The 25199-nt window shown below is 36.7% G+C and overlaps 1 protein-coding gene across 19 annotated transcripts in view; it reads right to left on the bottom strand.

Annotated features, from left to right (window-relative positions):
• Gtdc1 (glycosyltransferase like domain containing 1) overlaps positions 1-25199 on the bottom strand; it is a 329610-nt gene that overhangs the window by 231251 nt on the left and 73160 nt on the right. For 13 of the 19 annotated variants that reach the window (XR_004770443.1, XM_035446166.1, XM_035446168.1 and 10 more), the window contains one exon: positions 16739-16867. The exons of 5 other annotated variants lie outside the window; for them this stretch is intronic. Coding sequence is in view for 4 of the 14 variants with exons in the window: in XM_035446160.1 (XP_035302051.1) it covers positions 16739-16867 (129 nt within the window). In the remaining 10 variants the exon portion in view is untranslated. Of the gene's footprint in view, positions 1-15863; positions 16021-16738; positions 16868-25199 lie in introns of all 19 variants that reach the window. One more of the 19 variants, XM_035446171.1, reaches the window with a different exon arrangement.

The raw sequence follows: 25199 nt of genomic DNA, 5'->3' as shown, positions 1-25199 counted from the left end.
GCCATTGTGGAGGCAGCTCATGTAGATGCTGCAGTAGACTGAGACCCAGTGAGCAAATCTAAAAGAGAGAGAGAGACGGGAGGAAGGAGGGAGGGAAGGAGGGAGGGAGGGAAGAAGGGAGAGAAAGAGAGTTTATAGCTATAGTGGATTGCTATCCCTTTAATAGCTCCATAAAAGGGAAGTGTACAGGTTTGAAGTAACATTTATTTGAACATTTTTCTATTGGCTAATGGGTGTGTCAACGGTTGGGATATTTTTCTAGGGAAAGCAACTATGTCCTACAATCTCTGAAAACTATACTTAGTGGCTTTGATTCATGGAATTTGTTCTGCTTGTTTTATGGAAACAGACACATCCTGGCAGCACCCCCACTACTTCTATTGGAATTTCTGTGGCAAGAAGAAAATGTATTCTTCTCTGTACTTTTCTGGAAGCACAACCTGAAACAAAGGTGATTTCCACTAAGCACGAACAAAATGGGGAAACTGAATTTCAAATACAAGATCAAACCAAATATCACAAGAGCACATTAAGGAATGGTTTAAATATTTTCACTGTGCTTTTTTGTTTTAGAGCACACTGTCTGAAAGTAAGCATGAGGCGAAAAATGCCCACTCTGCTATTACAATAGAATTCGTAAACATAAAGGTGTAACGATAACTCTTTCTGCCAGCCACCTGAGTTCTGCTGCCACGTTAGGACCCCCAATAACACACACAGTCTTATAATAGTTACAATGCTGCTGGCCAATGACTAGGATTTCTTATTTGCTTGCTCTGTCTTAAGTATCAACCATAACTATTAATCTATATATTTTATAAAAACTTATCTTATTGAGGATGCCAGGGGCATTCGTCCTCTCTTCCTGGGATCACATGGCGACCATCTCTCTACTACATTTCCCAGAATACCCCTCCTCTCTTTGTCCCGCCTATCTTGCTTCCCTATTGGACAACAGTGTTTTATTTATTAATCAATAAGAGAAACATATACACAGAAGGACCTCCCCTGGGCTGGGAGACAGACCTGAAAGGGCTGAAGCCTCCAGGCAATGGCAGTGGCTTCCTTGCAGTGGGAGCAGAGGGTGCCAGAGAGACTCATGAGCGTTTCTCACAGTAGGGTGGGAGGTAGAGGGGAAAGGTTATGGGGCGCTAATGCAGCAGGGGGATAAACCCTGCCAGTCACAGGCTAGGTTAATTAGTTCCCCAGGTCACGACCCACCCATGGGTTCAAATTCAGTCCCAAAACTCCTGACACCAGATATTGATGTTTACAAAGTGGAGTCAGAAATAGGTAGATAAATGTTAGTTTATTGGGAAAAAGTACTCATACAAGGGAGCCAGTGACCAGGTTTGCACCAGAGCAGGACAGATCCACAAAATGCTTCCTAGTCGGCTCAGCCAGGCAAAAGAGCCACTTACATGCCTCCTTCCTCCTTAAACCCTTATTAAGTAACTCTGACCATGCCCAAGCAGGCATGGTCAGCAGTGCCTGTGACTAGTTCCAAGAGGTGTGGTCAGCAGTACCTCTAATCAGGATTTCTCCCTACATAAAGGCTGTGCCCTATTTGCCCATTTTAATAGCAGCCAGAGAAACCTGCAGGTGATTACCTTCATATAATGGAGGCTCACAAGCAACAGTCCATACAGGACTTCTAGCGGGGGCTAAGGAGACAGTACTTGGAAAAAGTTTTAAAAGGCCTCTTATTTTAAAGTTCTAGTTGCTAATCAAGGACAGGATCTCCTTGATGACAGAAGTTTAAGATGATGTGTCTGCCACTACACAAGTCAATTTGCAGTCAGGAAACAGAGAGATGAACGTAGTGCTTAGCTTGCATTTTGCTTTTTCCTTTATATTCAGTCTAGGATCCTAGCCTAAAGGATGGTGCCATACACATTCACAGGTGAGTCTTCCCTCACTTAAACCTTTCTGAAAACACCACATGGGCATAGTCAGCAGTGTTTCCATGATGACTGTCCATTCTGTCTGACAATAAAGATTATGTCCCCTCCATTAACTTAACACCCAACACATCACTTTAAATCACAACATTCTACCCCAATACCTAAAGTGTGATTTTCATCCCATAATCCAAAATGCATTTAGTCTATCTCTAAAGGTCTCTGAGTCAAACATTTTCAGTGATGTTCAAAAATTGGAAGTATTTCTGAGATTCAATGCAATCTATTAAATGTTATTCACAAACAGACAAAAAAATAAAAAAATTGTATGATTCCGATATCATATGGCACCAAATAGAGATTCACACTCCTAAAATGAGAAGTGAGAGGTCCAGAACAAAAGACTGTACCAGAGAAAGACTGAAGATGAACAGGGCAAATGCTGTAACTACATAGCTGTCCTCCGGGACTTGTGGTGGAATCATTTCAGCTCCAATAGCATTGAGAAGTCCTGCTGCCTGCTTCACATAGACTTGGTCAGACTCCTCTCTGCAGCCTTCCTCAGTGGATGGCTCATGACCTAGGCCTCTATAACATCTTGGACTTTCTGTGGTCAAGCTTGAGTTTCATTTCCTAGTTTCATTATTAAGGACTCAATGCCTATCCTCAGTGACTTTGGGGAACTTTGATTCAAGCTTCTATGACTCCCTTACTTTTTTGTCTGTCGTGTCTGAAAAATCAGTACCTCATGGACAGCACTGTCAGGTTCTGCCGTCAGCTGGAAATGTAGCCTAGTCCCCTTGGACCAGAGCTGTGGTGGCCCTCTAGAATCAAACTGAGAAAATAAATCCCTAGGCAGTTTATATCCCACAGGGAGCCTCTTAGGCAGCATTCTCAATTCAGGCTCTTCTTTCAAAAGAATTTGCATTGTCACAGATTCAGCCTTTGGTGAGTAGGATCCTGCCCTCAGAGCACATTTACTATTGTCTCCAAATAGAAATTGCCACTCTCTTTAATGATGTTACTTTCTTAAACAATCACAGCTACTTTCTCATCAACTTCCTTGTCTCCAACTTTGAACTTGATTACAACCATTTCCTGGTTAAACTTTTTGCTGTATTGGCTGCTCTTTCTTACTGCAGAACTGTCTAAGAGCAGTAAATGGTAACCATGGCACGGCCCAGATGCTATCTACTGTCTTGTAATTTCCTCTGCCCAACAAATTAATGCACTATTTTTTTAATACAACTACCCAGTTGCTCAGTACTTCGGCAGAATAAAATCTGTTTCTTGCCAGAATGTAACACTACAATCCCTAACCTAGTTCGTAATAAAGTCCTCATTTCCCTCTGAAGCCCCATGAGCTGAGCCTTTCTCCATGTTCTGCATTTCTTTCAACATGCTCTGATCATCAATTTTCCTTCAGAATGGCTCAATTCTGCTTACAACTGAGTAGGAGAGTCTCAAATTCTCACACACTCCTCTGGCAATCCAGTTCTAAAGGCTTCTCTCTAAACCACAGGTCAGGCCCATGCCAGCAAGAGGCCAAGTCCTTGTTAGCAGCTTTCTCTCTCAGTTGTTTTTATCATCATCACGAGAAGAAGCAAAGTGTAACCTATTTTGCTTTGTACTTGTAAAGGAGAGATGGTTCATTATGCTAAAGAAGGCATGATGGTGGAGTGAACTCACTGAATCTGCAGTCAGGAAGTGCATGGGTGGGGGTGGGGGTGGGGGAGTGGATAGGGGTTGTTTCAGCACAATTCCATGTCTTTGACATCATGATGGACTTTATTCCTTCTTAAACTCCAAGCCAAAACGAAGCCCTAAGTTTATTCTTGTCTACACTGGTAACACCAATTGGGGGGGAAGGAAGGAATGACTTTTAAAAAACGAAAATCTGATACAATGGATACCAAACAATAACTATATACCTTCTCTGCATGACACTCACTATTAAGTGACATAAAAAAGAGTACAAGACCATTCCTTACTCCCTAAGAACATAAAAAAATATATATTTCAGATTAAATGTTTAGCAACTTTTACAGTTTTCTGCTTAAATAAGTAAACGTTTATTAAAGAAAAATCATTTCTTCAGCATATTTTATTCTTCAATGACAGCACTGAAGAAATTCTACTATTAAAAAGCTTTATGAACATTTAATTCATTATCAATAGGATGATTTAATGAAAAATGGCTAAATATTGAACATTAAATTTGACATATGAGCCAAAGTAATATAACAAATGTTTCATACTATGAACAACAATCCAAATCAAACTGAATTTTTCAAAGGCCACATTTAATGGATACAATGTTCCCATATGATTTTCAAGTGCTCCCAGAAAGGAGATGGAAAAGAGAGAACAGAAAACCACAAGTCTGTTTTTATTTGGGGGGAGGGGGAAGTTTAAATGCCCTGTGTGAGTGGTCTTAAGCATCTCTGGGCGGAGGGAGGTCATCATTTGGCGGGCTTTCTGAGATGCAAAGGGTTTGGAGTAAGAAAAAGAAAAAGGCTTGGGTGGAGCTTCCATCAGAACACTAACAAATATATTTAAGAATTACCTGAAGTTTACCTAAACAACTGAAAAGTGGTTGCAACATGAAAACTGCCTAAGTATTTCATAAAATTATCTTGGGCAACATAAGAATGCCATTAAAATGACCTCAATTACAAACTAATAATACATTAACAACAAAGAAGAAAAGCAGATTGAATCCAGTGCTATGAATATTTTTAATTTTTTATTAAAAGTTTTTGCCACTGTACCTGCATTTATTTTAAGCTTGACCCAATTTCTTTATTCCCTGAGCCATGATCATTTTCAAGGTGAACTACATTTTCTGTCTCCTCCAGCAGTTACAACTGTGGTAGCAGTAAAATCTCTTAACAGTAAAGAGTAGGAAATCTTCATGTGACATTCATTCTCAGAATCAATAAATGTATTAAGTTAGTTTTGAAAAACTAAACACATATGAAACCTATAATTAGTATTTATATATGGTGCACAATCAGACATCAATAATATTCAAATTTTCTTGTAATCAAATACCCAGCAATAATTTTAAATACAAAGCGATAGCTGTATTAAGATATTCCACAGACACCTAGATGTAGGAAGGTAGTTTCAGTGATGATGGTCTCATTAGTTTTAATCACATACATATGAGCAATTGATCCACAAGCAAATCTATACATGGTTTACCTTAAAACTCATTCAATTGCTGAAATTATATTTTCTACTTGCCTGTATATAATGTCTGAAAAATTTAGCTAACAGAGCAAAAACCAAAAAACCTTCATTGAACTTAGGTTTGAGTTGCAGAAAGTATAATTTGAATGGGCTTTCCCAATAGCTCATCAAAGGTTTACCAGGTATTTCTTTTACTGACCCCCTTTCTCTTCCTTGCCTGAATCTCTACCCATCAACTCTAACACACTCAGGCTTGTACTTTAAAGGCAACTTATAGCCCAGCAGAGAAAACACAGCAGTGTTGAGAAAAGTTAGTATTAACTTCCAGCCCACTCAGTTATTTTAATGATTCATCAGGGAAACCCCAATTGTTGAAATACACCTGTAATCTCACTAAACATTAAAAAAATAAGAAAAGAAGGTTTCTGTATTGAAACATGCCACAAATGACTCCACTAACAAAACAAAACTCATTAAGATTGAACATGAATAACAGATTTTTGGTTACAAATAATGTGGTATTAATTGTGCAGAGAGAGAGAGAGAGAGAGAGAGAGAGAGAGAGAGAGAGAGAGAGAGAGAGAATTAATGAACTCCATTAAAAAGTTGTTTTTGCAGCTGACCTAAATGAACATCAGGGAACACTGATAGCTGGGATACCAGCATGGGACTGATCCAGACCCCAGGAACATGGGTTTCAGTGAGGAAACCTTGGAAATCTACAGGACCTCCTGTCGTAGTTCAGTACTTATCCCTAGCATAGGTGTGGACTTTGGAAGCCCATTCCACATAGAGGAATACTCCCTGAGCCAAGACACATGGGGGTGGGCCTAGGCCCTATCCCAAAGGATGTGATAGACTCTGATGACACCCTATGGAAGTCCTCACCATGCAGGGGGGCAGAAAGGATATATGATAGGTAGGGTTTTAGTTGGGGGGTAGGGGAAGACAGGAGGGAGAAGGAACTGGGATTGTCATGGAAAAACAATCTTGTTTCTAATTCAAATTTTAAAAATCTGCAAAAAAAAAGTTGTTTTTGTAAATCTAGTTATTATAAAACTTAAGAAGAGTAGATTCATCCCATTTCAAAGTAATCTCCGAAGACTGAAATTCAATTTAGCATAAAATATAAAATAACTTTGCAATCTAAAAAACTATGAGCACTGACAATATTCTACATAAAATTAAAATTTTTGGCTAATAGGAATAAATCTGTTTCCTTACCATTTGTTTAAACTACAAATAATGCCTAATAGGAAATATTCTTGCAATATTTGCTTAGGAAACCTACACACTAATGTTACTATATTATATACTATATTAATGTATTACTTAAATAGAAATAATTCCAGGTATAAGATTAAAAGGATAGTGCTATCTAATATTTTATAACCCCACTAGCACTATTTAGTATTTTATATCCTCACTATTCTATCATTGTTTCTATTTCCTCAAGCCTGACTATTTCCAGTTGTGATAACAAAGAACTAAGGATTTATGCATCAAAATCCTTAGGAAAATATCCTGGTTAATTTTACTGTCAACCTGACACACCTGAAAAGAGAACTCCAATTGAAGAAATGCCTCCCTCAGAAGGCCTATGTACATAACTACAGGGCATTTTCTGGATTGCTCATTGAGAGAGGGGAGCCCAGCTCACTGTGAACAGTACCATTCCCAGGCAGATAGGCCTGGGCTGCATAAGAAAGGCAGCTGAGGAAGCCAGGGGAAGCCAGGGGAAGCAAGTCAGTAAGCAACAATGCTCAGTGCTCTCTGCTTCAAGCTCCTGCTTTGGTTTCCCTCACTGAGAGACTAACTTATATACCATAAAAAACCCTTTCTTTTCCCAGGTTGGTTTTAGTCAGAATTTACAGCAACAGAAAGCAAGCTAGAATAGAAATCTTACATACCATGCTGTTGGTAAGATAATTTAAAGCTATTTTTAATGTGTTTTTCCAATTACGAATTGCAATGATCTCTTAAGTACATGTTTTTCCAAAGTAACAATTTTATATCCACATATGACTTTAATTATCCCTGACAAATTTGTTCATTCTTTCTTGATTTGAGATTTCACATTATACTTAAAAATACAGTCCTTTATTCTATGATTTGAATTAATGAAAAGTCTTAATCATAAGTTTCAAGTGCAAACAAATACCCTTTAACAAATACTTAAGTATGCACATATGAAGTTTTTATAAAATTATATTCTATGTTAAATAACAAATTATAATTGTGATTGGGGGGGTGTGAAAGGTTCCCTGATTTAATTTCACTAAGAAGTAAAATACTGACCCTTTTACAACTGATTGCTGCTATTTGTTTCTTGAATTTCAAACTATAAAATTAGCAACACTCTAACTTAGGACTAGCTTAGGAGGGTGGAGACAGGCAAATCTCCAGAGTTCAATGGGCAGGCAGCATAGCCACTGACAAGTCTTGGATTCAGTAAGAGACCCAACCCAGATAGTCACCCTACATTGACCTCTTGTCTCCATAGGCATGCACATACATCCAAATGCACAGATGAATAAATACAGGCATGCCCACTATATAAGTGCATACGCACAAACACACACACACCACACACACACCAAAATTAACAATGAATTAATTCTATTGAATTCAATTTTTAAATAGGACAACAAACTTATAAATAGAAAGTTTTATGGTAGAAAATCACCTCATCATTCAAACTATTGCACCAGTCTGTTATACAGACATGTTACCACCACACAATTCTCCATGAACCACAAATAATCTTTCTAAAATATAAATCTGAAATTGAAGATATAAAATGAGGATAAAATCCAGCAATCTGTAAATGGCAGGTTCCTTTTTATTTTCTCTCTCTCTCTTCATTACAGCTCCATTTGATCCCTCTCCTGAAACTTCCCCAGAGTGCATCACAGCAGTACCAACTACCCACACTCACACAAGTAGTTTTTCTTTTCTCTTCTGTTAGTCCTCACCATTAACTCTTCTTCTCCCTTCTCTTTTACACTTCAACTTTTCTAAAAACTTTTGCTTATGCATCAGCATTTCTATGAAGCCTCTCCCATCTCCTAAAGACAATTTCCACTCTGTTCTGTACTCTCAAGAGTAGTAGTAGTATACTTTTCAGTCTAATGCCATGACCTGCTTCTCTGTAAGGCTAGGGAATTCCTGAGGATAGAGACCATGCCATTACTTTACCGGGATATATCTCAGTATGTGACATAAACATGGTTATTACCAGGGTCTTGTGGAACTAAAAAATCATAGCGAGCATTTCTTCTGCTTTCAGAGTAGCATTTTGTTCACTTATAAATTCTACCAAACATGCTAGCAGAACTGTACTTGCTGCTAGCCATCTCCCATTACTCATGAAGTCTAACTGATCTCAAATAGGAAGTGCATTTGAATACATCCCATGCTCTTTTCAAATATGGATTTTTTAAAAAAATATTATTCACAGAACTCAGCAGAACTTACGGGAAAATCACAGGGTTTTATATTTTTTCTAAAGTCAACAGGTGTGATGATTTGAACCCATTGCTACTAAGGAAGTAGCAATGATTAAAGAAATGGGAGACACAGCATAAACAAATGAATTATAAGCAAAGGTGAAACTCTTGGTCTAAGATAATATCTGTAAGTGTCATAAATTTAGCAATTACCTGCAGATTTTTATGGTTTGATTTATTATCATTCTACTTTAATTCTGTAAGCAGAACTAGGATAAGAAGCCAATTCCCTTACCATCAATCTCCAGATCCCATTCCACATTTAATAATTAGACTTTTATTTAATGTGGAAGGAAAAAGGCATTTTTAAATACTTTCTACTATTACTCATTTTATAAATGTTTGACAAGATGAATAATACATATGCTTTCTGGAGATGGCATATCTCCAATGGCTACCACCTCTTTCAAAAGGGTGTAAGTCAGTCCAATGGGAGAAAATTAGACTGTATGACCCATGTAGATATGAAAAGCCAAATGAAAAAATCAAGGTGTCACAGAATCACAAACACAGAAAATACTGACAACACTGCTTAATTAATCTTTTACAAACGAAGAGATTATATTAGCATGACAAAGCAATTAAGGAACAGAGACTTAAATTCATATGTTGGTGCCTCATATATACATCATCTGTCCCATTATATTTCACTACAAAGAAATTATATGGCCTTAGTGAAAGGATTATTAAATTTTTTAGACTTTGAAGTTCCAAGATTATATGAAAAATGTTTAATAGTTACTATGAATACATACAGAGCAGTACATGCTACATATATTTGTGGAATGAAGTTATCTATAAAATGATAAATACATTTGACATATATAGTATTAACAATGCCTTCCAACAGTTTGTAAGTTTGGAACACCAGCAATATAGGACACATAAAACTAAATACCATACATCTAGGCTGAAAAAAATTAAATTTTTGCTCTGATCTTCTCTATCTCTTTTAGAGTCCTGCATAATCATTACGCCCAATCTTTCATTCTCCAGATATTTTCACATATGTTCTATATAAAATAAACACACCTTATAAACAGTAGAACTGGAAATAAATAAGTCTGTATAACAAGACAGGAAAAAGTTTCAAGGCAATGAAAAGATTGACTATATAGCTATGTTCAGGATAGCAAGTAACTACTAGTGCCAATATCAAAGTCTACTTCCCCTCAACAAACAATACATAATAGTTGATTGTACCTATCATGTGTATGACACATCTATATGAATATACAGGATATATTACTCACTAGATATTAAATGTCATGAGGAAACCAAAGATGTCTGCTTTCTCACCAATCACAGTGAACACACTGTTACATCAATGAGACTTATTCTTGACAATTTCTTCACAACTGATACAAGACCTTTATTATCAACCATAAATAATTACTACTAGTTATTACTCAGAAAAATATTGACTGCATAAAATCTATCATTGTGTATACAACAAGCAGCATTTTAACTTTACTTAAAATGTGACACTTCAGTCCAAAGTAAATAGTTTGGTTCAAGGCCCCCACTGAGAGATTTAGAAACTTTGTCCCTTGCCATAGGGAACTTTCTTGCCTAATATCTTTCTGTAAAACTATTTAACTCAAGGACCAGCATGGCTGTGTTTCTTCAGAGACTGAAACATTCCATCTCTCATAAGAGAACCCATTAAGACGTCAGGTAAAAACTCAAAATAGCTTCAGGAAGTTCTTGAAACTGACCGGATTCACTGGGTCCCTCCTTTCCCAAGACTATTTAAACAGAAGAGAGTACGGAGAGTCACTCTAACATACACTTGCAAAGAAGACTTTCAGAAAAGACAAAGAAAACTATGACCAGAACAGCTGCCTGGAAGAAGCAGAAACCAGATGAGCTGCCTGGAAGTGGTTTAGGCCAACTGAGTCACTTGGAAAGAACACTCTTCAATCTGGTGAGTTGCCTGCAGGCTGTATGTTCCATGTTCCCAGCTTTTGTGAGCTGTCACTCATGCTGGAGTGGACTTTGGTGATACAGCTGTTTTTGAGTCATCTTTGCCATAACCCCTCACCCATATTCCTGTAAATAACCCCAATAAAATTCATTAGTTAATTAAATGGGACTTTGGTAGTATCCTGAGTTTGGTTCATTGTGGGCTCCCTAACTGGAATGAATAGATCTGTCTCTTTAATCAACCCCAGGAAGTCTTGACATACAATAACTATGATTGGTGTAATACTAAACTACCCTGTTTTTGTTTTTGTTTTTGTTTTTTACATTGAACAGCATTATTTTTATACCCTGAGTTAGCCTTATTGGCTATTTAATCCTAAACGGGTATTTCAAACCTGAACTCTGACTCTGAGAAGGATCAATTAAGACATGCATACCAAAAGCGTTTTAATAAAACTAAACACACCTTTATTCATACTGGCATAGTCAGTCTCACTTTTAAGAATTAACTAAATGAAAAGCTGTTGAAAAGTTACTCTCTCCAAATGGACAGAACATTCTATCAGTTCTGAAACAGAAATAGCAATGGTACTCTAACACTGAAACACTCTCAACATTTTGTTTGAAGTGCAGTATCCCCAGCAAACAGAGGTAACACTCCTTAGGGAAGTTGAAAAGAAAATGGCATTAAGTCTGAAGTTCTGGACTTATTCACTTCCAAGGAAACAATGACACAGAAATCATATTACAACTATCTAATTTATCCAAGAGGTAAAGCAAATTGAAAAAAAAAATCTACCATCTCGGGAACCAAAGGAATATGAAGTAAACATCTGAAAAAGGAGAGATTTCTACAAAGGATTAATGAGCTAAGAATAGAAAAAAAATGTACTTAATTGCATCATTGCTAAAAAGCTTTCATGTTCTCAATATTCACTTTGCTTCACTGGAAATTATTCTTTCAAACAGACTAAGTAGTATAAGAAAGTATGAGGTGATGTTGGTATTTTTCTATAATATTTAAATCAATAAAATGTGCTTTCAAAGTATTAATACTTCTCTAATCCAAAATTTCACACAATATAAAAATGTGTAAGAAGAAATGGTTAAAAGTACAATTTCTTCTGTTCACTACAGCAGCATTTTCCTCTATCATATTATTAATATTACTCTGACTTACAAGTGGATTAGTACAGCTGCTAAGAGACTAAGAAGCCAACATTACTTGCCAGACCTGGGCATACCATTAATCCCAGCATTCTGGAAGCAGAAGCAGGCAGATCTCTCAGTTCAAGGCCAACCTAGTCTACAGAGCAAGTTTCAGGACAGCCAGGGCTACACAGAAAAACCTTGTCTCAAAAAAGGGTGGTGGGAGGGAGGAAGAGAGGAGGAGGGAGGAAGAAGAGGAGGAGGAGGAGGAGGAAAAAGAAGGAGGAGACAGGAGGAAGAAGGAAGGAAGGAGAAGCAGCAGCAGCTACTGCCAGCATCAGGAAAATAATATACCACCTAGAAGACTTCAATTCTCAATTAAAAATAAGTGTTAGTTTAAGCTCTTGATCCGAGCAAATTTCTGATTAATACATGTGGTAATGAATGCTGAATCTCTACTTCTAAATATCACAAAAGTCATACTATTAGCTACTAAACAGTGTAAGGAAATGAAACAGTCTATTAATAAAATTCTAAAAAAAAAAAAAACTCAAGATAGTTAAGTCTAAAACTCTTACATAAAGGAAAGGCTGTGTATAATTCTAGGAAGTCTATTTTGTTTCTGCAGAGAAAGAACAAAAGGTTTATCACCTGAAGTACATTCACACTAAACAAAAGGTAAGCAGTAATAACTCAAAAATTCCAGAAGAAGCAGCCACCATGGGACTAATATACTAAGTAGCCTTGTCTGTTACTACTATTTCTTTAATCAAATAGTTTCTCAATAATAAGTCCCTTGCTGGGTGCTGGTGGCACACACCTTTAATCCCAGCACTCGGGAGGTAGAGGCAGGAGGATCTCTGTGAGTTTTAGACCACCCTGGTCTACTGAGCAAATTCCAGGACAAGTTCCAAAAAAAAAAAAGAAAGAAAGAATAATATAGTCCCTTGACATAAATATTTGATCAATGAAGAAAACTACCGCACACACTATTCTTTGCAAAAGTCATAGATTGCATCTTTATCATCTTTCTTCGAAAGTTAACTGTGGTAGACACATGTGCTACTCCTGGTTATAAGGAGTAGCACTATTAGGAGGTGTGGCCTTTTTGGAATAGGTGTGGCCTTGTTGGAGGAAGTGTGTCACTGTGGAGTCAGGCTTTGAGGTCTCCTAGGTTCAAGTTATGTCCACTGTGGCACACAGTTGTATCTGCTGCCTGCAGATCAATATGTAGAACACTAAGCTTCTTCTCCAGCATCCTGTCTGCCTGCACACCACAATGAAGATAATGAACTAAACCTCTGAAACTGTAAGCCAGTCTCAATTAAATATTTTTCTTTACAAGAGTTGACATGATCATGGATTCTCTTCACAGCAACAAAAACCCTAAGACAGTAATTTTCTATTTTGTGAACTGTGTGTTGAAATGAGCAAGGTTATTAGGTTTTAGATTATTCCAATGCCATTTCTGTCATATATAGGGTAAATATACATAGTCACATATAACCATATATAACCATGTAGATAATTATACATAAGACTATAAACACTTATTGAAGTAAATGATATTCCCAATCAACAAGCAACCTAAATCATTTTAGAGATACTATAATTTAAAGCATAAAATTAACTGCATAATATCCTGTATTTTCTAATAACAGATGTTCTACAAGACATAGCAGGCTCTTGTTAATTGCTATTCTCCTAGCTCAGTGCTTTAAGGCCCACCTTTCCTCTTTATTTCTATATTGCACTTATAAGAAATGAATTTAAAATTTAAGAAAAATTCAAGATTTTTTTCACAATATATGCTGGCATTGCGGTTTCATTTTATTTCTAAAGTTGAAGTCACTGAATATGCTTCAACCTCAATTAAAATAAACTATTTTTTGTTAAATTTAAGTAAGAAAGCCAATAGCAAACTATTTCCCAATAACTGAGAGTTTATGGCCCTCCTGGAGTTTATGAATGGCTTCTGAAACTGCTCAGATTTCTTTATCTTAATATACACAACACACACTCATACATACATACATACACACACACACACACACACACACACACACACACACACACACACAACTTCTCATTAAAACATTATCTACTATCAACTGAGACTTAGCAGACAAATATTGTAATGTAACCTGAAAATTCTGGTATATTTTACAATGTAAATAGAATGTTTCATTTTTTAAATAAATAGATAAATTTGTTCCTGGTACTGTTTTGCAATGCAACCATTTCATCACAGTTTAACACATAGCCTAACATCAAGAGTGGGGAGGGAGCTAGGAGAATGAGAAGGGGAGAAGAGGAGGGATGCAGAGGACATGAGGGAGCAGAAAGGTTGAGTCAGGGGAAGAACAGAAGATAACAAGAATGGAGATACCATAATAGAGGGAGACATTTTAGGTTTACAGAGAAATCAGGCACTAGGGAAATGTCTGGAGATCTACAAAGATGACACCAGCTAACAATCTAAGCAACAGAGGAGAGGCTACCTTAAATGCCCTCCCCTGATAATGAGATTGATGACTGACTCATATGCCACCCAATAGCCCTCATCCAGCAGCTGGTGGAAGTAGAAGCAGATACCCACAAGTAATCAATGAACTGAACTGGAATCCAGATGCAGAGAAGGACAAGTGAAGAGCAAAGGGGTCCAGACCAGGCTGGTGAAACCCAAAGAAACAGCAGACCTGAACATCGGGGAGCTCTTGGTCCCCAGACAGATAGCTGGGATACCAGCATGGGACTGATCCAGACCCCAGGAACATGGGTTTCAGTGAGGAAACCTCGGAAATCTACAGGACCTCCTGTAGTAGTTCAGTACTTATCCCTAGCATAGGTGTGGACTTTGGGAGCCCATTCCACATAGAGGAATTCTCCCTGAGCCAAGACTCAAGGAGGGTGGGCCTAGGCCCTATCCCAAATGATGTGATAGACTCTGATGATACCCTATGGAAGGCCCCACCATCCAGGGGGAGCAGAAAGGATATGTGATAGGTAGGGTTTTATTTGGTGGGGGTGATAGGGGAGGACGGGAGGGAGAAGGGAACTGGGATTGTCATGTAAAACAATCTTGTTTCTAATTCAAATAAAAAAAAATCAGAAAAAAAGAAAAGGTTTAAAATAAAAAAATAGCCTAAAATTAAAAATAAAAAAATTTCCACAAAAAGTTTATAAATAATTACTCTCCAAAGAACACAGAACACAAAAATAACTAATAAAAATAACAAGCACAATAATAAAACCAAAGGCAAGTCCTTTTCATATATTAAAAGAGACATTAAAAAAATCTACCTATCAGTATGTAACTTTCTACACCACAAAGCAAGTGTGAACTTAGTTGAAAAAAAAAAAAAATGTGATCTTTAGAAAGTGTTGTATGGCATCTTTAATTTTATGACCAATGTGGTGACACTGTACCTGAGAGGATCATCTCCAACATTAATACTCTGACCACTAAGAAAACCAATATATAAAGCTTTTTTAAGATTTATTTATTGTATATACAATGTTCCGCCTACATGTATGCCCAAACACCCGAAGAGACTACCAAATCTCATTACAAATGGTTGTGAGCAACCATGTGGTTGCTGATAATTGAACTCAGGACCTCTGGAAGAACAGTCGATGCTCTTAATCTCTGAGCCATGTCTCTAGCCCCCTATAAAGTTTATAGTGAGAAAAAATATGTGTCTTTATGGTTTTCTAAAAGGGAATTCATATGTCACTAAAAGCCATATAAAATTGATTTTTTACTGCCAAATTATAATCTTCACAATTCTAGAAAAATTATGCAAGCACATATGCCATAAGATAACTATGATTTAAAAAAAAAAAGGTTTGACTGTAAAGCATCTCTTCACAAATTTTGAGCACAAAAATAAAATGATATTAAAATTCAGGTTACCTGTAAAGTGTTCCATATCCTAAAACTGACCACATCAGGTTGACACTCATTCTGATGTATCTGCTGCCATTTGCTTCTAAGACAGTGAATGGCTTTTATGCTACTCTCTTGTTTCTTTCCATACTAGACACAATCTCCAGTGTATGGAAATATAACCTTATTTTCTTGTAAAATTTATTTTCAAAATAAACTAGAATATTCAAAATATTCCATTCTTTCAAATGAAAATAAGTTGCTTGTTAACGTGACAGTGTTTCATTTACTTACCTTAAAAGATAAGCTGCTGTCTTAGGGTTTCTATTGATCCAGTGAAGCACCATGAACAAAACAGAAGTTGGGCAATATAGGGTTTATTTGCCTTATACTTCCATATTGCTGTTCATCATTGAAGGAAACAGGACAAGAACTCAAGCAGAGAGGGAACCTGGAGGCAGGAGATGATGCAGCAGCCATGGAGGGGGTGCTGTTTAATGGCTTGCTTCTCATGGCTTGCTCACTCTGCTTTCTTATAGAACCCAGGACCACCAGCTCAGTGATAGCATCCTCCACAATGAACTGACCCTTCCCTACTTACCAATAATTAAGACATGGAGTTCATGGAGACATTTTTTCAACTGAACTTCCTTTCTTTTAGATAAATCCACATAAATCTTATGTCAAGTTGACATAAGAATAGCCAGCACAGTTGCCACGCCTAAAAATTGTTTTCTGACTACATGGCTAAGCATTCAATTTTTTTTTAAATCACTAACCATGATTAGATTTCAACAATATATAGAAAACAGAATTTTCCTTTATTTTCTTGGAGCAGAAATGATAGGGATCATAAAACTTATAACAATAACTCCATCACCTTTTAGATAAGCCTGGCAAGAAACATTTCCTGTCACTTTCAGCTATCTTTACCCATCATCCCAATCAGCAAGTGCTTATTGTGGTTACTGTCTGAGCACCATTATTTCAGGTTTTGGGGATAAATTAGGTGACAGCACAAATGGTCTTCTTTTCACAAACAACTTAAGTGCAGTATAAGAAGAATCACCAAACAAATATGCCAAATAGGAAAATAATACAAAATATTAAAAGACAATGTTAATAAAGGTTAAAATGAGGCAGATAATTTGTATAAGACTGTCACAAACCTTTTACTGATAATGTGATGACCTCTAAACGTAACCAGAAGAGATGGAAGAAGGCTTGTGGATAGGTATCTAAGTCCTCAACACCCTGAGGCCAAATATACTCTTCAGAGAGCAGGATGGTCTGTGTGACTGAAAAACATGAGAAAATTTGTTCTATTTACCAAATATTTACTAAGTTCTAAAAATTATACTAAATGATTTTTATAATTACATGGTACAAATATAATAATTGGCCTCAGATGTACATATGCTTAAAATACAGAATAATAAATATCATAAGGCAATTGAGCTGGCTCTTAAAGAGGGACCAATAGTAAGTTCTTCAAAATAAATAAATAAATAAATAATCCAGAAAATCAAAGGAAGTTGTCTTAATATGGAAATCAGTGTAACATTTCTTCAGAACATTAGAAATAGATCTACCACATGACCTAACTACACCACTTCTGGGCATACACCCAAGAAACTCAATTTCCCAGTCCAGAGACAAATGCTCATCCATGTGCAGAGCTGTTCTGTCCATTATTAGAAGAGCATGGAAACTCCCTACAACTGATGAATGGGTATCAAAATGTGGTACCTATAGACAATGTAATTTTAATCAGTTGTAAAAAAAATAAATTATGAAATCTGCTTTAAATTGATTGGAGGCAAAAAGCAACTATACAGAGTGAGGCTACTCAGGCTTCGAAAAACAAAAATCACATGTTCTCACTGATATGTTTCAGGTCTAAGTATAAAATGTTTAGATTTATGTGTTTAATTTGGAGGATCTACAGAATCCAGGAAGTTGGAAAAGGATCACTGGAAAGGGAGAAGAAAAATCTTAAGGGATGAGAGGGATAGTAGAATACAGGTATATAAAGGAGAAAGGAGGAATGATAAGAACACTGAAGTTGGTAAGTCGGGAAAGGAATGTTTCCATAGGGTAGAAAATAGGAGAGAGATAACTAACTCTAATGATATATATCTAAAAGGTCATAGGCTCACCTACAATCTCTCTCTCTGTCTCTCTGTCTGTCTCTCTGTCTGTCTCTCTGTCTGTCTCTGTCTCTCTCTCTGTCTCTCTCTGTCTCTCTCTCTCTCTCTCTCTCTCTCTCTGTCTGTCTGTGTGTGTGTGTGTGCGCGCGCGCGCGTGCGCGTGCGCACGCAAGCACGCACTCAATTGGAGCTACCCTATATAGGATTACATTTATCTCAGAAGCCATAGGTTGCTAAATGAAAAGCCCAGGGTCAAATGGTGGAATACCTCCAGAGGTTTCCCAGAAACCCACAAAGCTATAAAGGCTATTGTTATTGTTCTTGGTTTTCCACCAGAATCTGATAGTAAGAACTTACTGCTGAAGATATTATACACATAGATCACAGGACATGGAAAAGGCAAGTTGGTATTGATGAAAATCTTCCTCCCTGTTGACTAACTTTCAGAGTACTAGAAGGAACTATTCAGGCTCTAGGGGAAAACAGTTTCAAACCCTGTAAAACACAGTAATGACTGGGGTAGCAAGATATATGATAGTGCCGTGAATTACGCAGTAATTCACCACTTTCTGGTTGGGAAGGCCCACTCTACAAGAGGAAACATGCCTATACTGCAACTCTGGCCAAGAACACAAAATTGGAGAGCTAACAGGCCCAGGTGTAAACCTAACTATTATAACTTACTTGATAACATAGTATCAATTTGTCCTCTAAATTTTAATCTTTCTACCCACTAATTAGTGCTGCTCTCAGACTTCTTTGTGCAGCAGATGGCAGTTAATGCAAGAACTCACAACTGGTTAAAGTTCAGAGGGTAAGTAACTATGGAGTACTCAGCCACAAATGGAGCATCTATATCAACTTTCCCGCAAGCTCAGCAATTATCATAGAAGACGAGGCATAAGGACTGTAAGAAATGGAGGTCCAAGAGGATGGGAGCAAACAGTATCTTGGGAACATGACAGGACTGCTTCAAGCATAAACACACAGTGGCTATGGTTGCCTACACAAGATATAAATCAGATCAAATCAGTCAACACTCTAACATGAATAAATAAAAAGAAAAAAGAAGCGTAAAAATTCCTAGTAAAAATAAGATAGTCCCAGAGTAGACATTATTGAAACAGAAACAACAACAAACAATGTAAAGATTCAATTAAATGAAAAACTGGTTCTTTAAACTGATTAACTAGATTGACAAACCTTTAGCCAAATTAACTAAGAGAAGGGATCCAAATTAATAAAATGAGAGAACAAGGAGATAGAGCGATAGACACTGATGAAATACAGTCATTAGGATATGCTTCAAACACCGATATTTCACCATACTGGAAAACCTAAAAGAAATGATCAATGTCTTAATCCATATGATTAAATCATTTGAAAAAGAATGTCCCCCACAGGCCCTGATATTTGAACACTTGGTCCCTGGTTGTTAACACTATCTGGGGAAACTTAGGAGGTTCAGCCTTGCTGGAAGGACTACATTACTGGATGCAAAAATGAGATTAAAAGCTGGATCAGATCTGAAAACTTCCTCTGTGATATCTGGTTTTCATAGTGCCACTGAGGTGTAAAAGCATCAGTGGTATTATTTAGTAGCACACCTAGCATGCTATAATACCAACCTGACAAATGAGATATGTACACTGGAGCAATAATAACACAAAAGTTATAATGATAAACCAACTATTTTGGGACTAGATATAAGACCTGCTCAACAGGAGGAAATTCAGTTTGGGTCATAGCCCTAGGAAGGCATCTTCTACTATTGTCTTGCTAAATGGATATTCTGTCAAACTGCCTTCTTAATATTTGTTTAGACACATAGATTCATGTTGCACTCAACCTTAGTCAGAGAAGCTTCTCTCTGAAATCATCAGTAGTAATTGCAGAGAATTAGCATTGGTCAATGAGAATGAGTGACAACTGATTACTGAGCCCTAAAAAGAATAACTATATCACCCCTTACTGCAAGCTCAGAAAACATGGCAGAAAGAATGTAAAAGCTAGAGGATTAAAAAGAGTACTGGGGGATGCCATCATCTGAACATAGCACAACCATTTTATTCATGAACTAACGCAAGTTCCAGTAACCTACACAAGAACTTTACCAGATCATGCCAACATGATAAGCCAACATTCTACCATGCAGCACTGACAGGTCTCAGTGGGTTTCAGAAAAGAAGAAATAAAAGGGGAAAAGAAAGGACATGAAGAGGGAAGAGAGAAGGGCTAAGGGTGCCTGGTAAAAGAGGAAGGAGGAATTGGAAGAAAATAGGACCAAGATAAAGTGTTTACATGTGTGAAATTGTCATGAGTAAATTTTAAAGATTCTATTAAAACTAATAATTAAATTTAATTATATTTTTGTTAAGTCACAGAACATCACAAACTAAATGTATTACCATATCCTTCAGATGTATGAGTGATTAATAGCTGTAATAATAACCAGTATATTTCTTATATATCTATTCAAACAGTAATTGTTAGGGTTGACACCAATTAATCAGTTATAGTTTCTCTCTTCAAACACAGAACTATCACTTTAAAACAACAACACTAGGTATTCAAGAAGAAACCAATAGGAAGTAACTATATGAATCACGTACACAGTACCAAAGATGCAAGGAACTAACTATACAAAGGAAAAGAGTTAGCACAACAAATATATCAGATAACTTTAGCATAGCTCATTCAAATTCTCACTATGCCTGTATTCCTCTAAAATACAGGCTACAAAACTAAAATACTGTTTTTAGCATTCTGAAGGTATTCCATGAAATGGCTCTGTGTCACATAGGCAAATCTCTATGAGCAAGCATGATCTAAAATAAGACTTCAAATCAAGTATTCCCTTTGTTATTCATACTGCTTGGAAGTTAACACAGTTTCCAGTGGTGGAAGTAACAAGGGAAAAAAAAGGAAAATTCACCACAAGGACTGCACAACGAGAAAAAAAAAAAATGCTTACCTCCATTATTGATTATAACAGTTGCTTATGAACTAAAGGCCTTGGGGCTTCCAACGATATGAGACAAATAAAAACCTCACTCAAGCATTTAATATGTTGTTAAGATTTGTTTTCCATAGGATGGCATATAAGAAAACAAATCTTAACAACAAATTAAATGTTTGCTGGTGGAAGAAGAAGCAGACACCCACAACTAATCACTGAACTGAACTGGAATCCAGTTGCAAAGAATGAGTAATGGGCAAAGGGGTCCAGACCAGGCTAGTGAAACCCAAAGAAACAGCTGACCTGAACATCCGGGAGCTCTTGATCCCCAAACTGACAGCTGGGATACCAGCATGGGACTGATCCAGACCCCAGGAACATGAGTTTCAGTGAGGAGACCTAGGAAATCTACAGGACCTCCTGTCGTAGTTCAGTACCTATCCCTAGCATAGGTGTGGACTTTGGGAGCCCAATCCACATACAGGGATACTCCCTGAGCCAAGACACACAGGGGTGGGCCTAGGCCCTATCCCAAAGGATATGACAGATTCTGATGACCCCCCTATGGTAGGCCTCACCCTCCCTGGGGAGCAGAAAGGATATGTGATAGGTAGGGTTTTAGTTGGGGGTTGGTGGTAGGGGAGGAAGGGAGGGAGTTGGAACTGGGATTGACATGTAAAACAATCTTGTTTCTAATTCAAATAAAAAAGGAAATATAAAAAGAGAAAAGTGTCTGTGAAAATAAATTTTTATTTTTAATAGAAATTCTAAGATTTTCTTCAAGAAAGAAACTATAATTTATTATTTTGTAACTTAAGAGTAGCTATTACTGTATTAAGAGACCACAATACTTCTGGAAAGAGAATAAATTTATAAGAAGAGATAAAACAGACTCCCTTGCAACTTTGTGTGTCTTGGCAACATGAAAAAGAACAGACTTCTTCATGTAAATTACAGTTTTATCATTTATTGCATCACGAGTTTTGCACAAATTGTATGACATCACTCAGTTTCTGCCTCCTACTTAGTAGTTATAGCTACATTTAAGGACTGATGAGGGTAATAAGTATGTGGAGGTTTTTTTTTTCTCTCTCTTTTTATTATTATTATTATTATTATTATTATTATTATTATTATTATTATTAATTCAAGTTAGGGAACAGGCTTGTTTCACATGTAATTCCCCTCTCCCTCTCCCTCCCCTCACCCCCATTCCTTCTCCCCCACCTCCAACCTACCCCCCACCCCATCCACCCACCACTCCCCAGGCAGGGTAGGGCCCCCAACCGGGGCTCCACCAAGTCCACCAAATCTTCCTGTGCTGGGCCTAGGTCCCTCCCCATGTGTTCAGAGACAGAGTGCATCCCTTCAAGTGGGATGGGCTCTCGAAGTCCCACACACACACCAGGGCAAAAAGCCAGTCCACCTCCAGAGGCTCCCAGGAGTGCAGGGGCCTGTATGTGGAGGTTTTATCTCAGTACATGAGCCATAGGGGCAGGGCTATGATGTTTAACATTTGATACTATTTTTTTCTTTTCCATAACATAAATGTAATAAAAAGAACTGATGAGAACCATTTAAAGAAAAAAAAAAGATTTGTTTTCTAGTGGAGCCAGGGGGCTTTTGCCATTCAAAATGCAACAAAAAGATGAAATTGAAGCCCATGGAGGTAGCACATGCCCATAATTCCAGCAGAGGCAGAGGCAGAGGCAGAGGCAGGTAGGTCTCTGAATTTGAGGGCAGCCTATTCTACAGAGATAGTTGTAGGACAGCCATGGAATGATCTACTCCTTCCTTGGATATATAAAAAAAAATTCTCAATTTATATTCATATACTTTTCAGTTACCAGGACTACTTGAATAAATGTAAAATCCCTACATGGACCCTGCATGTACTAAACTCATTATATTTTCTTTCTTTTCTTAATTGGAACCTTCAATTCCCAAAACTAACAAAAACATTTTAAAGTGTGGAATATGTCATTCATATATGTAACACACAGACAAACAATATGTATTAGTAATCAAAAATTTTTAAAAAATAGGAAAGGAAGAAGGACGAAGAGAGAGAAAGGAGGAAGAACCAGCATTTCAAAGTATAAGCTGGTTTCCAATTACTTGAACATTTTATAAAGCAGGTTCTATACATTAATATATATATACAGTATAGTTTTAAAACTGAAAAGATTCACATATATACATATGCCTTTGAAATCAGTGATTCAGTTGTTAAATTTTTTCAGCTTTAAAAATATTTCAACAAATATTTTGCATACAACTTCCCACTAGAGATATATTGTCATAATTCATCTATGTCCTATCTATAGAATGTGCCCTTAAGTAATAATCTCCATATAAAGATATTCTCTCTCACACTCACATACATATATTACTCTTCTACGAATTTTAAATAAATACTTTTCTTGAAATATTTTTATGGTCGAGTGCATAAAGGATTCATTAATTTCAATTATAAACTACTCCATACATGACATTTATTTTCTGCCTATTTTTATTCAAATATATTTCACTGTGGCCATTCAAAAGAAAATTACACATTCAAAAGCATTTGAGTTCCTCTCAGTTACCCTTTTAGTGGCTGAGGGTAATGGCAGAGTAAAAATACTCACATTCTTCACAGGCTATCACCCACTATCCCCCATTTGGTAAAATTTCAACTTCAAATCTCCAGAGCCAAAAAGCAGTGGGTAATATCTAATGTTCTCTCACAGTAGCTTAGTTTTAGAAAAGGAAAGGGGAATCAGAGCAATGTGCTTACTCCAATTTATAAACAATCAGCATATGGAATAAACAGTATCTTACTCTATTTCCCTAAAGTAAAATTAGAGAAAGACAGTAAGTTGGAGAGAGGTTAAGTAAAAGGAAAATGAAATGTTTTAACTGTCTCTAAATATGGCTAATGGCTAAAGGTGAAATTACTGAAAGTTACCTAGCTCTACATTCTCACTGAGGTAAAGTGGGAATACAAAAAAGTATGAAATACTTTATTCCTTAGCATTGTTTTTAGGACCAAGCTTCCTTTGTATGATAAACTAAAGCTACAGCTTTTTCTTCCTGAGACCCCAAGAACAGAAAAAAAGATAATAATCACAGTAACCTAAGTTCTATCCTTTCCAAACAGGTACTCAAAAACAATCTACAAAGATCCATATAATCTCAAAAGAATAATCAGAGAACAGCATTCACCTATGTTTAGAAGAGCATCTCAACTTCAATTTCATCTGCAATTTTCTCTTTAAAGCAATTCTAGAATCTTTACATGATACACAATCCCTACTCCAGAATCTACTTTTATTTGGTTATCTTTTTAAGGGTGTACGCTAAAGATAGAGTTTACAATGAATTGAACAGACAGCATAGAAAAAGCATTAGAACTATACCATATGGTCAGGCAGGGAACAATCTGGACAATCCCCATTTCAATCTGTAGGCCTGCTCAACTCTATAACACTGAAAAAATATTAGTAAGATGGAAATATAAAGGCAGAAATATAATATCTTTGGAATTATCATGCAACTACACTTTGGAAATTTTACTGATAAAATGTAATAAGCACCTACTTTAATTGGTATTCTGAGATTTGGGATACAACACCCATGCATATAAACCTAGGCCACTACTCAAAAGAAAGAGTTTACAGCAGGGTATGTGTGGGTATTCAACTTATGCTTTGGAAATTTAGAGGGGGGGGGCAAAACACTTTTATAGAGGCACATTGGCAGGAGCTAATGTGTTAGATGACACATTCTTGGAAATCAAATAAAAGCAATAGAGAAATACTCATTGTTGCTTGGTGAAGGCCTAATCACATGGACACAGCTGGAACCAATGTAGATCATTCATTAATAAAATTGTACTGCAGTCACCACTTTTTGATGCATTTCAATTGCTATTATAGCCAAATCCCAGAATTCCTTTGTTCAGTGTTAGTAAGACTGTTTTAATAAGCAATGTGAGAAGATTTAGGACACGAATTTTTTTTTTAAGTTCTGATACTAAAACTGAGAGTTGCTCAAAAATGTAAATGTCATCTTACCTTGCATATCCTAGCAGCATTTTAAAATATGCAGTGTAAGCCTGAAAAGGGGAACTCATATGGTATTATATACAAAAAGTGAGCAGTGTGAGATGTCAGAGAAAACATGAAATACTTGTGAAGGTATTTTATAACATTAGGCACAGAAAAAATTCAAATGTATCAAAAATTAGAGAAACAGAAATCTAAAACTATCTTCTTGTAGTCTCTACTGAAATGTGACAATGACTTACATCCTATGTGCCTAAACAAATATTATTCATGTTTGGACCACATAATTTAGAAATCATGATTTGACGTTTTAGTTGCCTAACAGCAAATATTACATTAGACCATCTACTAAAGGAGTTGTGTTTGAAGTTATGTTGATTTTCAAATGAAATAAATCACTATCTATAATTAAAATTTTAGTACATGGCATAATAAAAATAAAAGTTAAAAAGCAATACCCATCTCATTTGCA

The sequence above is a fragment of the Cricetulus griseus genome, chromosome 6 (assembly GCF_003668045.3).
Source record: "Cricetulus griseus strain 17A/GY chromosome 6, alternate assembly CriGri-PICRH-1.0, whole genome shotgun sequence".
Classification (NCBI taxonomy): Eukaryota; Metazoa; Chordata; class Mammalia; order Rodentia; family Cricetidae; genus Cricetulus; species Cricetulus griseus.
The sequence above is the reverse complement of the archived record's forward strand: the minus strand, read 5'-3'. Positions and strand labels throughout refer to the sequence as shown.